Source organism: Protomyctophum parallelum (genome assembly GCF_964188405.1).
Source record: "Protomyctophum parallelum genome assembly, chromosome: 4".
Taxonomy (NCBI): domain Eukaryota; kingdom Metazoa; phylum Chordata; class Actinopteri; order Myctophiformes; family Myctophidae; genus Protomyctophum; species Protomyctophum parallelum.
The window spans coordinates 27,268,706-27,282,137 of NC_139700.1; the positions used below are offsets into that span (position 1 = coordinate 27,268,706).

The 13,432-nt window shown below is 47.0% G+C and overlaps 1 protein-coding gene across 4 annotated transcripts in view; it reads right to left on the bottom strand.

Moving 5' to 3' along the window:
• The window catches only part of btbd11b (BTB (POZ) domain containing 11b), a 143,122-nt gene that overhangs the window by 25,431 nt on the left and 104,259 nt on the right, over positions 1-13,432 (bottom strand). For all 4 annotated transcript variants that reach the window (XM_083763370.1, XM_083763369.1, XM_083763368.1 and 1 more), the window contains exons 4-6: positions 9,587-9,739; positions 3,488-3,653; positions 247-336 (exon numbers count right to left, since the gene is read on the bottom strand). In XM_083763370.1, the coding sequence (XP_083619496.1) occupies positions 247-336; positions 3,488-3,653; positions 9,587-9,739 (409 nt within the window). The remainder of the gene's footprint in view (positions 1-246; positions 337-3,487; positions 3,654-9,586; positions 9,740-13,432) is intronic.

Genomic DNA, 13,432 nt, shown 5'->3' on the forward strand with positions numbered 1-13,432 from the left:
GGAATGGTTCACGGGGGAATAAACAAAACAAAAAATCTAAAACAAAACTGGAGACGTTGAAAAGACATTCTGCTGGACGGCGTGTGTATAGTTTTAGTTTATGGATGAAAGAGAAATAAAAAATCTGTCACACAAAACTATTTAGCACATACTGTAATTATGTTTCCTGGCATTTGCCATTGATCAGCACAGTCTCCAGAGCAGACTGGCTCCTGGTCCATTCAGACAGACGTCACCAGCACTGACCTCACTGTTAATATCAGCCCCAGCGTCCAGCAGCATCTGCACCATGGCCTCGTCTCCACGGACACACGCGTACATCAGAGGGGTCATCCCCTAGTAAACAAAGACAGAGAACACGCACATGATGAATGCGATTGTTGTCAAACATTTTCATGTCAAAGACCCCCAAATTAATTAAGTATCTGAAAAGAGTCTGTGCCAAGAACTCCCGTATTGCTAAAAGCTTTAAAGAATATTCCTATTTTTTTCACAATTTCTATTTTCGAACGATTTTTCTACAAACTAATAAGCTTGTAGATCAGATATTTTATAGCCTAAGACTAAGTATACAAAAAAAAAAAATTAAAAGCCACCGCTCATCTGCTGGAAGATTTAAGTGAGGTGCTGGAGTCACAAAAGTATAATGAAAAAATAAAGGGAGGCTCCACACACTCAAATCTGTGTACAATCCATTTTAAATTGATTGTACACAGATTTGAGTGTGCGGAGTCTCCCTTTATTCTTTCAAATTAGCAGTATAAAATAAGTAAAAATGGAACCCCCTCAAAGACCCCTGGAGGTCCCTAAACCGCACTTTGAGAACCACTGAATTACTGGACAGGCTAGAACACGGACAGTTCTGTTTGAAACATCATGTTTAAAGGACGTGGCATTGTCTATATCACTATATACTTCACATTACTGTGAAGTAATTAAGTATTTTCCAAAGCACATTGTGGTTTGTTTTATTTTTGAGGAAGTCATTGGTTTCATATCATATACTTGCAGGGACTTGAAACATGCTTGAGATATACACTGCATGTATTCCAACACTGAATATCGTTGGGGAGATTATTTTTCAACGTTAATGTTGCTTCAAGATCAGATTTACAATTCTGAATCAATTATTCAGTTAAGTTTAGGATTAGGACTACATAGAAACATAAATAAACAAGACATCTAAAAATAAAGCTGTACATGGGGAGGTTGTCCATGTTTATGCATGATATATGGCCGAAACTGTAAGGAGACAATGGCATGTTTTGTTGCTGGTATGGTCCTTTAACATCATTTCCGATAATGTGACATGACGTGGAGTTAAGTCTGTAATTATAAAAAGCCTCGGATCCTCACGATGAAAAGTCAGAGTGTGTGCTGTGTTGCGTCTTGCGACGATTGATTCTACCACTATGAATACAGTGGATTTAAAACCAAATGTACCACATTCACTCCAGCGTAATCATCATCCGAAAGAGAGAAAACTAAATCACAGAGCCAAGGCTGAACTGAACTTTTGATGCCCTCTCAGCGTTTTGTCTTTGGTAGCTTCCCTCCAGGCAACAAGACTAATTAGCATGAGAGCTGCGACATGATTCAGAGGAGTAAAGTTCTGCTGTTGATATAACATTTCCAGAGATACTGTACAAGTCAGTAATTCCACTGGAACTATACGACCAGACATCAAAACAGCTCGTCTTTTCTGCACCAAATATGGATCCTCAAGCTAAATGCTGATACATTCCCCAAGATACATTCCCAATTCTACATTATTTTCTCAGTGAGCATTCCAGGTGGGGGTTTTGATGTGACACAGAATTACGTAGCTCGACTGTAGCATATCATTGCTGTCGGGCAGCAACCTTTTATCTCCATATTTCATATTTTCTTTTTTTAAACAAATGTTATACTTTGTTGGTTGACAGTAACCCTCAGAAGTATCGAAAATAGCACAATGTACAAGCTTACAGCACATTGCATCTGCTATTTTCTCTATTTATGACTCATTTAGATTAATTTAGATTTTTCTTTTTTAAATGTTTGATAGAATATTAGAATAACATGCCCAAAATAGGGATGCCAGATTGAAAGTGGTTAAGTCTGTCTGTGGGCTTTATAAATATTTAACGAATGAAAATGTATATAAAGAGCTTGTGACTAAATACATCTTTTCAGTCCTTTTTTTCCTCCTCCCATTTCCTGAAAATGAATGATTTTGGACCTATTCTAGTACAAGGTTTCCACCCAACAGTGATGATATAATGAGCTGCAAGGGAAGTTTGTCTGAACATTCATCTAGTTCATGGGTTCCCAACCACTGGTACTAGTACCACTAGTGGTACTTGAGCCCCCCTCTGGTGGTACTCAGAGGAGGTAGTTGTTCTGACCAAGCAATTGGTTCAAATAGGCTCTCCAGCAGTGCTGAAATGAGCATGACATGAGCATGACCTAGCCGTAAGATTGTAGGACGGATTAATCACATTCGAAATATATCAGTTGTGCATCAGAGCAGCAGCAAAATTGTCTTAGGAATGGAACAAAAACAAAACAATTTAAAGAATAAATTACATTTTCCTCCTGGGTTAATAAGCTGAATAGGATGGGGCAGATCTACGCTCCTGTATTTTAACATCAGTTATTACGGTGGTACTTGGAGTGCCAGATATTTTCTGTGGTGGTACTTCAGTATAAAAAGGTTGAAAACCCCTGATCTAGTGGGATGGCTTTCCTGGGTGTTGTGCGTGGATGAGTGAGTCATGTTCTACTGTATGTGAACAGCATACAGCATACAGGTTCACTGTGTGAGGAGCAGAATCCCAAGGCAAGGTGTAAATGTGTGTAAATCTATAGTATACTGTATGTGTATGTACTAGGGATATGTACTGTACATACTGTAAATGTCTGTGTGTGTGTGTGTGTGTGTGTGTGTGTGTGTGTGTGTGTGTGTGTGTGTGTGTGTGCACGTGCGTGCGTGCATGCGTGCATGCATGCGTGCGTGTGTGCGTGCGTGCGTGCGCATAGTTACTGTACTTGTGAGTGCCAATTGTCCCCACAAGTATAGTAGAATCAGAAAAATAGACCATTTTCCTGGTCTCACAAGAGAAGTGGTTGTTGTTTAAGGTTAAAACAAGATTTGGGGAGTCAGGCTTTCAATTAGGAAAACGAAAAGTATTAGCTATAGACATATAGACCTTAGAGTGACATTAGAATTTAGTTTTAGGTATTAGGTGAATTATGCCTGTTTTAGACTTCTTTGAACGCTGGTGTCCACAAGCACACATTGTAGATCAGCTATATTCTTCGACTTCTTGGATAAAAATGGCATTCATAAAAAAGGCACATTAAAAAAAATGGCATTCATAAAATCACCTGGCGCCATGTCCTCCCAAGTACAGCATAGTAATACAAATCTGTGTGTGTGTGCGTGCGTGCGTGCGTGCGTGCGTGCGTGCGTGCGTGCGTGCGTGCGTGCGTGTGTGTCTCTAACCTGCTCGCTCATGCTGTTTATGCCATCAGGCCCCAGTAGGCTGACAGCCTGTTTCACCAGGTCCGTACGCCCACAGTTGAGCATCCGGAAGCCCAGGTCCTGGAGGAACTTGGCCTCAGTGGAAGGAGCATCCAGCTTCCGCGAGGCACAGAAACAGTCGTCCGCTCTAGAAACAAAAAAACAACACACAACATGGTTCACATTGGTACGTGACAGTGCCAGAAAGTAACTAATTATGTCGTATGCAGATTAAGATTATTACAAAACATACATTAACCAATGAAGCTCTATTTTATACTGTACTTCCGCTATTCAAAAATCTGTAAACTCACTTAGATTTTTTTCTTTTCCATAAACCTGAGTACTTTGGAACATTATGCATATTTTGATGCCAATACCTTTTGGCCTTCATAAAAATTGCAGTTCTATTTCGTCCCTGCTGACCGCCAGAGGCGGTGCTTTAAGCACTGAATACGTCCCTTCGCGCATGCGCAGTCGAGTATTTTATACCAACAATGTCGGTTTTGACCCCGTGATGACCCGGAGACGTCTATATCTTCCGGCAGTCACCTGGGGCTCAGTCCCTAATTTCTTCTCGCTCGCGCAAGTTGTACACAGTACAGAGTTCTACAGCAGAATTGAACTGCATGATTACAGAACTATTGCTATTACTATTGCTAAGTCGCCGGTAGTCCCGTGACCATTATTGGTCGGAGTTGTGACGCGTGCGTTCGCCCTCCAGGAACTGCGACTTAATACTACTACTATTGTATCGTTTACGAGTGGAGCTGGGCTTCACATCGTCTTCTTTTCTCTGTGGGAACAAGGTAAGCAGACAACCCCTGTTCGCATAGGCTGCGTGCGCGCTGCTTCCCTGCCACACACACGGTTGCGTGCTACGAACGGCGACCTGAGCGTCCCGTTCAGCACCGGTCAAAGTTGAACGGATAGCTCGTTCTCTTTGACAGCTTATGCTGTTTTGTTTCCCACGAAGGCTGCACCGCAGTGCTAGTGACGGCAAGCGTTAGCGCTGCCCGCTCCCAGCACGTGAGTCGACGCTATTGTTCTTTGTTTACTTATACTTATACTACTTATAAGTGTACTTATTTACTGCTATATTATTCTGCCTCTCTAAGGAGTCTTTGCTGGCCTCTGGCCAGCTATATAGCACCGCCGACGAGTATCGTCGGACTAGTGTGGCGTATCTTCGAGGTTACTTCAGTAACCCCAGCTATATGAATTAGCTTGACTGATTTAGTCGTCACTTGTTCTCAATAGTGTACTTTAATTTCGGCAGAGTCATTGCCACTTTATAGGTTGTTTTTTCTTAAATTATAGTATGATATAACTATATAATTATATATATACTGGTTTCTGCTAGAGCACCCCTTACCTGGCATAGGTGGCGTGCGCGCCCCCTTCCTCCAGCTAAGCGGCCTTTAGCACAGCTAACAGTAGCCTCTACTGGCACAGGCAGCGTCCGCGCTCCCTCCCTCCAGCTTACGGCTCCACCCCTAGCGACCACTAGCGTCCGCGCTCTGGGCTACATCTGCGGGTTACCGATGGACGAACCCCGCCACCACCTGTGCACCTCCTGCCAGGCTCCTCTGCGGCCAGAGGATGGGCATGACCTCTGCCCTGGGTGCCTTGGCCCCCAACATTTGAGGGAGGCACTCGGTGACAACCCGTGCATGAACTGCACCATCATGCCCCGAGAGGTGAGGACAGCCAGGTTGGCACAGGTGGAGAAGGTTGAAGGTGAGCTTCCCCCATTGGGCATGCTAACTCAACGCCAGACCAGGGCTGCTACCTCGACCCCCGCTTCCAGGAGAAGGGCGGGGCCTGACCATAGCTTGTCATCTAAGGTTTACCAGCTGTCTGCCGACCTGGCCCTAATGAGGGCCATGTTCATGGCCCGCCAGCCCGAGATCCAGCCGGAGGAAGTGGAACCACCTACTCCTCCGATGCCACACCTGATCCCTGAGGGTCAGGACCCTGACACACAGAGGCAGAGGGGGCTTCCGAGGCCTCGGAGCAGGGCTCATACACATCAGCCCAGACCTGTCTGACTGAGACGGGGGGCGGCTCCATGAGGGCCGCCCTGTACATGGCCCTTGAAGGGCCTGGCTGGACCGCAGCAGGCGGAGCCAGCCCCGTCAAGCCGATTCTTCAAGAACAAGCCAGCCCCCTCGAGCGTTGCCGTTCCTCACTCGGAGGACTTTCTGAAGGAGCTTCATACTTGCTGGAGAGACTCAAAGGCTTGTTCTCGTCTCTCTGCCGATGGGCGTACTCTCGCGGCCATGGACAACCCGGAAGGAGTTGGCCTGCTTCGCATGCCGGCTGTGGAGCCCTGCATTGCTTCCTTAGTCGTCGACCCCGACGAGGCGCTACGACGACCTCCTCATAAGGGCTTATGACGCAGGAGCCCGTGCCGGGAGGATCTCTAACTCCCTGTCACACCTCATGCTGGCCCTCTCTGCATCTCTGCAGGCGGACAACGCGAGCGCAGAGCCCGCAGACTCCAACACCCTCTGTGACGCATCACTGGAGGCATTCGGCCTCATGTCACGAGAACTTGGACGGATGATGTCCACTCTTGTTCAGGCGCGGCGCCAAGTCTGGCTCTCACAGGCCAACCTGACTGAGAAAACCAGGGCAACCCTGCGTGGACTCCCAGTGGTGCCGGGAGCGATATTCGGCCCAGCTGCGCGGGAAGCGCTGGACCGCACAATCCGGGCCAGGGAGGACAAGGAGCAGCTGTCAAGCCTGAGGCGACAGCGCATGCCTCCCCCAGATCCTTCCATATCTGGACGACTGGCTGATTTGCGCGCCATCCCAGGCGCAGGTAGCCGAGGACACAGCACGTCTCCTGTCCCATGCAGCCCGGCTGGGGTTAAAGGTAAATGTGGAAAAAAGTTGCCTGATCCCATCCCGAACCACAACGTTTATTGGTCTGGCTTTACACACCATAACGATGAAAGCCTGTCCGTCCTCCCGCCGGGTGGACGACATCCTAAAGTTTCTTCCCATGTTCCGGAGAGGCAGTCGGCTGTCACTTATCACATTCCTCCGCCTCTTGGGCAAACTGACGTCCGTGGCGGCCGTTGTCCCCCTGGGCTTGCTCCCCCTGCAGAGGTGGCTGAACAGTTTTCATTTGGATGCCGAGCGACACAGACACAGGAAGATAACGGTGTCACAACGGTGTCTACTCGCCCTAGCCCCATGGAGAGACAGGGCGTACCTGTCGAGGGGGGTCCCTATGGGGTCCATTCCCTCTCGCAGGGAGATCGTCACCACCGACGCTTGCCCTCTGGGCTGGGGTGCGGTGTGGCAGAGCAGGACAGCTCGCGACCAGTGGTCTGCGGAAGATCGCCTAGACCACATAAACGTGCTGGAGCTACGTGCGGTGCACCTGGCCCTACAACACTTGGTATTTGAGAGGCAGGCACATCCTCATACGGTCAGACAACACCTCAACCGTATTTCACATCAACCATCAGGGCGGAACCAAGTCTGCACGACTGCTAGAGGTGTCCACAGACCTGCTGACGTGGGCGGCCCCCCGTCTCACCAGCCTACGGGCGGTGCACATACCAGGGGAGCGGAACCACCTTGCAGACTTCCTCTCCCGCCAGAAGCCCCCGTCAGGGGAATGGCGCCTCCATCCGGATGTGGTGCACACCATATGGGCCTGCTTCGGGAGAGCACAGGTGGACCTCTTTGCCTCAGGGCAGTCAACCCACTGCCCTCGCTGGTTCTCCCTAGTGGAAACCGTCAGTCCTCTGGGCCTGGACGCACTGGCGCACCCCTGGCCACAGGAGTTGCTTTATGCATTTCCACCACTTCCTCTGGTACGTACAGTTCTCCAGAGGGTCGTTCAGGAGGGTCACACCATCCTGCTGGTGGCCCCCTTTTGGCCAGGGAGGACATGGTTCCCCCTGCTCCACAGCCTCTGTCACGGAGCACCTTGGCGCCTCCCCGACAGGAAGGACCTACTGTCGCAGCTGGGAGGCCGGATCTGGCACCCATGCCCACAATGCCTCCAGCTGTGCGTCTGGCCGCTCAGGGGCCGGAGCCACTGCTGAGCAGCCCGGTGAGACACACAATACTGAACGCCAGAGCGCCGTCCACCAGGCTACAGTACGACAACAGGTGGAAGCTGTTTTCCAGCTGGTGTAGGGATCTGGGCGAAGACCCAGTACACTGCCCTGTACCCAAAATCCTGGAGTTCCTGCAATCCCTACTATGTAAGGGCCGATCCCCCTCTACCTTGAAGGTCTACGTGGCAGCAATATCCTGCCGCCATGTTGCAATTAACGACCGCACAGTAGGGAGCCACAACCTGGTGTCCCTCTTCCTGAGAGGGGCTCAGAGGTTGCATCCCCCGAGAGCTCCGCCATGGGACCTTAACCGGGTACTGGACGCCCTGGGCGGGCCTCCCTTCGAACCCTTGGTACAGGCGGAGCTGAAGTGGGTGTCATGCAAGACAACTCTTCTCCTGGCCATTACATCGGCAAAGCGCGTCAGTGAACTGCACGCTCTGTCAGTCAGCGAATCTCGGGGGTCACGCTGTGGCCAAACATAGCATTCCTCCCGAAGGTGCTGTCGCAGGCTCACCTCAACCGGCCTATCAGGGGAGGTGACAGACAAACTGGAGCTGTTGTGCCCAGCTATTCCAGCTATTCCTTTGCCATAGTGGTGTGAACAAAGGCGGCGCTCTCTCCAAGCAGCGCCTGTCTCACTGGATTGTAGACACAATCAGCCACGCCTATGAGATAAGTAACCTCCCCGTACCATCAGGGGTACGGTGCCACTCTACAAGGAGCATTTCCACATCATGGGCTGCCATGAGAGGGGTGCCCTTGGAGGACATTTGTGCCGCCGCCTCATGGGCTTCGGCAGGCACTTTCTCAAGATACTACAGGGTGAATGTTGCCACTCCCCACCCATTGGACGTGGTCCTCTTCCCCGAATCCTCCGGTTCTACCCTTTGAGGTTTGTAATCAGGATTCCTCATGACTTGGCTGGTATAAGTCATTCAGTGCTTAAAGCACCGCCTCTGGCGGTCAGCAGGGACGAAATAGAACGATAGTTACGTATGTAACTACGGTTCTATGAGTCCCGAATGACCGCCAGAGCACTCTTGTCACTCATAATCCTCGTGTTCTCGCGAGAAGATTCTGTAGGGACTGAGCCCCAGGTGACTGCCGGAAGATATAGACGTCTCCGGGTCATCACAGGGTCAAAACCGACATTGTTGGTATAAAATACTCGACTGCGCATGCGCAAAGGGACGTATTCAGTGCTTAAAGCACCGCCTCTGGCGGTCATTCGGGACTCATAGAACCGTAGTTACATACGTAAATATCGTACTTTGGACTGCTGGTGTTGCGATGCTTCATGACTCCCCTAAAATACCTGACTGCGTTTATATTCTCTACACTGTAAAGTCCTGAGTGTACATTTATCTCTGAGTACACACACACACACACACACACACACACACACACACACACACACACACACACACACACACAAATGGACCCTTACGGGTTAAAATAAACACTCAGGATTTTGCAGTGTACACAATGGGCCTGAAAAAGGCAATTACTGCAAAGTATGTCTTTTCTTGATCATGTCAGAGATTGTGTGCATGTAGTCTATGTGTGTGCACTCGCGCCTGCAATGCTCGTGATAATGATATTTCATATCTATGTCATTGCTTCATGTGATTTATGTGAACGTGCTTGGATCCATACATTCTGAAGTGCATATACTTTATACAGTATATATTATACCGTCTTGGTCGGGTGGAAACCTCATAGTATATGGAGAGAAGAAGTTTCTGCCTGACAGCAATGAGACAGACAGACAGACAGACAGACAGACAGACATAGCTGTCGGCAGAAACCATGTATGTCCAAAATTGTTACTTATTTACTGTTGCGCGACACTGGCACACAAGTCACGACGAGGTATAGAATTTGGCATTGATTTTATGCGAAACAATAAAAAACATAAAAAGATTCTATATGGAGATGGAGGTTTCTGCGCAACAGTGACGATACAGTATCTGAAACGCTGCATATATAGTCGTACTTGAGCTGGCGCGGTTCACAGTCCACTCCAGCCAGCAGCAGCCTGGCGGCCTGCCGGACGTCATCGCTGTCCACAGAGAAGCTGCGTCTGTGCTCCGTGTGGGCCACAGAGACACGGATCCACTCCATCAGGGGCGGCAGCACCATGAACGGCCTGCGGGGGGAGACAAACACTCATTGGGCACTCACGGCACCAGCACACACAGGCATATGCTAAAAATTAAGTTGTCTACTCTACCGTGCGTAGACCCGTGCCAGAGCACTTAACTGCAAAATCCACCAATCGCAGTACCTAGTGGTGGACAGTAACAAAGTACATTTACTGTATCAGTACATAATGTACATTTACTCTATTTTACTTGAGTATATGTATTTTTGGAAATGTATGACTTTCATGGCGCAACTATTTCAAATATTAACTGTTTTTATAGTAAAAATTTATGATCTACAACAGGGGTCCTCAACTAGAAATGCTGAAGGTCCACCAATATTTTTTTTATCAGACTCATGCGCACGCAAATAAAATTGCGGGTCGCGACTCGCGGGCCACGTGGGCCCCATGGGGTGGGGCTGCCCCCCACCCCTAGAAACAACTATGCCTGTTTAGTACAGTCAAACCAAGCTTATACAAATCGGGTCCCATCCAACCAACCAATACTGGGGTGCAGAGTAGAGACAAATATTCACGTCCAAAAATCAAATTTTGTTCATTCAACTGAATGTGCACTGCGACCCCATTAACAGCTAGTGAGCCAGTCAGCGCAACATTGTCATCAGGACATGCCGGCCCATAATACACAGGCACACACTCGCACACACACAATCAGTCGGTCCACATTCAGAGCATTAATTGCGTTGCTCTCTCGCGTTCGCGGTGACTTTTTTTCTTCTCTTTATTCTATCATTTCTCCAGGGTCCGCAGAGAGGTGGTCGTGGACCGCAGTCCGCTTGTTGAGGACCACTGATCTACAAACTACATTTTTAAAATATTCTTTGGGGAAAATGTCTAAATTTCAATACAGCAATGCAATGATATTAAACTATACTTTATCCTCAAATGTACTTTTGAATGTTTAAGCATTTTTTAAGCATGTACTTTTGAATACTTTTAAAGCAAATACTCCAGTGCCTTAACTCAACTACAAATTTGACCTGGCAATTTTCACTTGTAGTTGAGTCGAACTCAAGTACTGTGGTTGAGTTTGTTCCCCACTACCCAGTACAAACCAGCACAGATCCTGCACAGGCCTTACGGCATGGTTATGGGTTTGGTTTGGCTAGGGATAAGGATCTAGGAGGGCAGTTAGACAGCAGTTAATCGACAAACTCCCAGAGTCAGAGCTTGCTGAAATAGGTGACCAATACCTAGAAGCCACAATGTCAAGAACTTGGATACATACAGTATAGTACGGGTCTTTCCTCTCTGGCCAATGGATACAGACGTTTTAAACTAAAACAGCTGTGTCACTCATTGGACTGCCAACTAAGCTTCTAAAAACATAACAAACAACTAAATAAAGAAAGAAAATTGATGCCCAAAGCAGCTCTATTGTCTTCCTTAATTCCTCTAATCCTTGTTCAACAATAACGATTGTTCAGAATGTTCCCATTAGGCCAAATTATGTTGCACAACAAACAAAATCGCTTACCATAAGCGATTATACCATTTGCAGAGCTCTTTCACCAAGTGAGTATGGTCCCATAGATTCGCTGTGTCAGTGCATCAATACAAAATTACTGGATATGCCAACAATCTTCTTCCAATTAAACAAAAAGACTAAACGGAATTGTCTTTTGTGCCAAGGAAGTAGGGCTCACCTTGACTCGAGCCAGAAATGTTGGTGTAATTATGGAGTCCAATTTTAATCACTTGAACCCCAGTGTGAAGCGTCCATATTCTGGTGGAAATATTAGCCCCAAAAACCTAATCTACAAGCTTGTAAACCGGCTGTACATTTTTGTCGAAGAGAAAAAATATTCAAATAAAAAAAATCACAACAAGTGAAACTAAGAGTAGTTTGCTAAATTTGAACATGACGACACACGCACTCACGCAGGCAGGCATGCCAGGCACGCATGCATGCCAGGCACGCATGCACGCACCACATACCCTTTTATGGCTCAGTTGTTAAGGCAATATGCCTTAAAAATGTATAAACAAACCAATATTGAGGATTTGTGCCCAAACAAGTCAAGACCAAACGATTTTATTTATGTTTAATTTCTCTCTTTTTTCTTAGTTTTTTCTTCAATGTATGCCTTTTGTAAAGCATGTTGAATTGCCTTTGTGCATGAAATGTGCTCTACAAATGCCTGCCAGAGGATTTCATAATGGAACAAATCCTTGAACACTCTTTGACAATTGAGACCAGAGATTATGTTCCTAATATTCCGCTGGCAATTGTGGCACAAACAAGCTGTAGCTTTTTTGTCCTTGTTGTTTGCTTGCTTTGCTGTCATGCACACTATTGGGATTCACTGCTATACAGTACACACAAAGGACGTCTCAATGCATGGATGGACTGTCCTTCACATGCGCACATGCTCCCAGCTGTCACTCATCATTAATTAGTCACTTTTCAATTCTATTCCGAGTCCGTGGGGTCTTCTAATGCTCCTCAGTACATCAGCTGATGAATGCCAAACCTCATTTTCTCATTTCAAAGGAAAGGAGGAACGTTACTTACAGTCAATGAGACGTCAGGTCAGAGCAAGGGAATCATTGAATTCATTAACATTAAGCCACAACACCTCATCAAGAGGCATCAAGAGAATATGTTCCTCCCAGTGGATATGCAAAGTCAGAAGCAGCAGTTCAAGGTCAGGCTGTTTCCACACAACCCTATTTCAGGTATTTTCTGCTGACAAGACACTGCATGTTTTTTGTTTGTTATAGTTTGAAGTTTTAGAATGCATTGTGTTTACTTTCTATACATTATTTCAGATCCACATACTGGCTTCCTTGGTGTTCAAAGTTAAAACAGATGTGAGCTGGAGACCTGTGAGGCACATTGAACTGATGTGAGCTGGAGGCATATTAACAGATCGCTAGCTATGTTACAGGCAATAACGGGTGGAGTCCCTCAATTCATTTTTGCTTCATCCCACTTTAACAAGTGAGTTCCAAGATAAACCATAAAACAATAATAAATATAATACAATAGACCGCTATTTATAAAGTGGAGCGTATAGTAAAATTATAGTGTAATATGGGCAATAAAGTAATCACAAAACACTATACATCATCAAACCGTTTCAACATTTTCACTTCACAGGTTGGAGCTGTGTGAATGAGATTTGGTAAGGGACGTTGGGACAAGGCGCTCTTGTGGGAACTGCAATGAATTGCTCTGTGCTACGAGGGCGTTCTCAGCGAAAGCTTGGAAAAAACACACAAAGTGGCCAGCACTGATGCCGGAATCACGGGAATTAACACTGTGGAAATAATGGCTTCATCTTTATGTCATTCATGCTGTAAGGCCACAACAACACAGCGCCGCGAGGCTGCCGGGTGATAATGACCTACTTAGGTCAGTAACTCAGATTATCGATACTGACTGGGCACGTGTCTCTGCTTGCCTGTTCCAACTTTCATTTCCTGCCGCTTGTTTTCTCTTGGGTCACCCGAAGGGCTTACACTAGCTCTAACAAGCTGACAATTGACTCGTATAAGCCAGTCCTCTCATTCCATATAGGAAAACATCTGGTGTGCCATTTGCTAAACGTGGAGAGCCAGAGGTATTGTAAAACACTGGTTCTCAAAGTGGAGTCTGGTTGGAGTCCCCCCCAAGGACGGTCCTTGAGGGGGACCCCAGACCACTTTAACTTTATATGCAGTAGTACATTG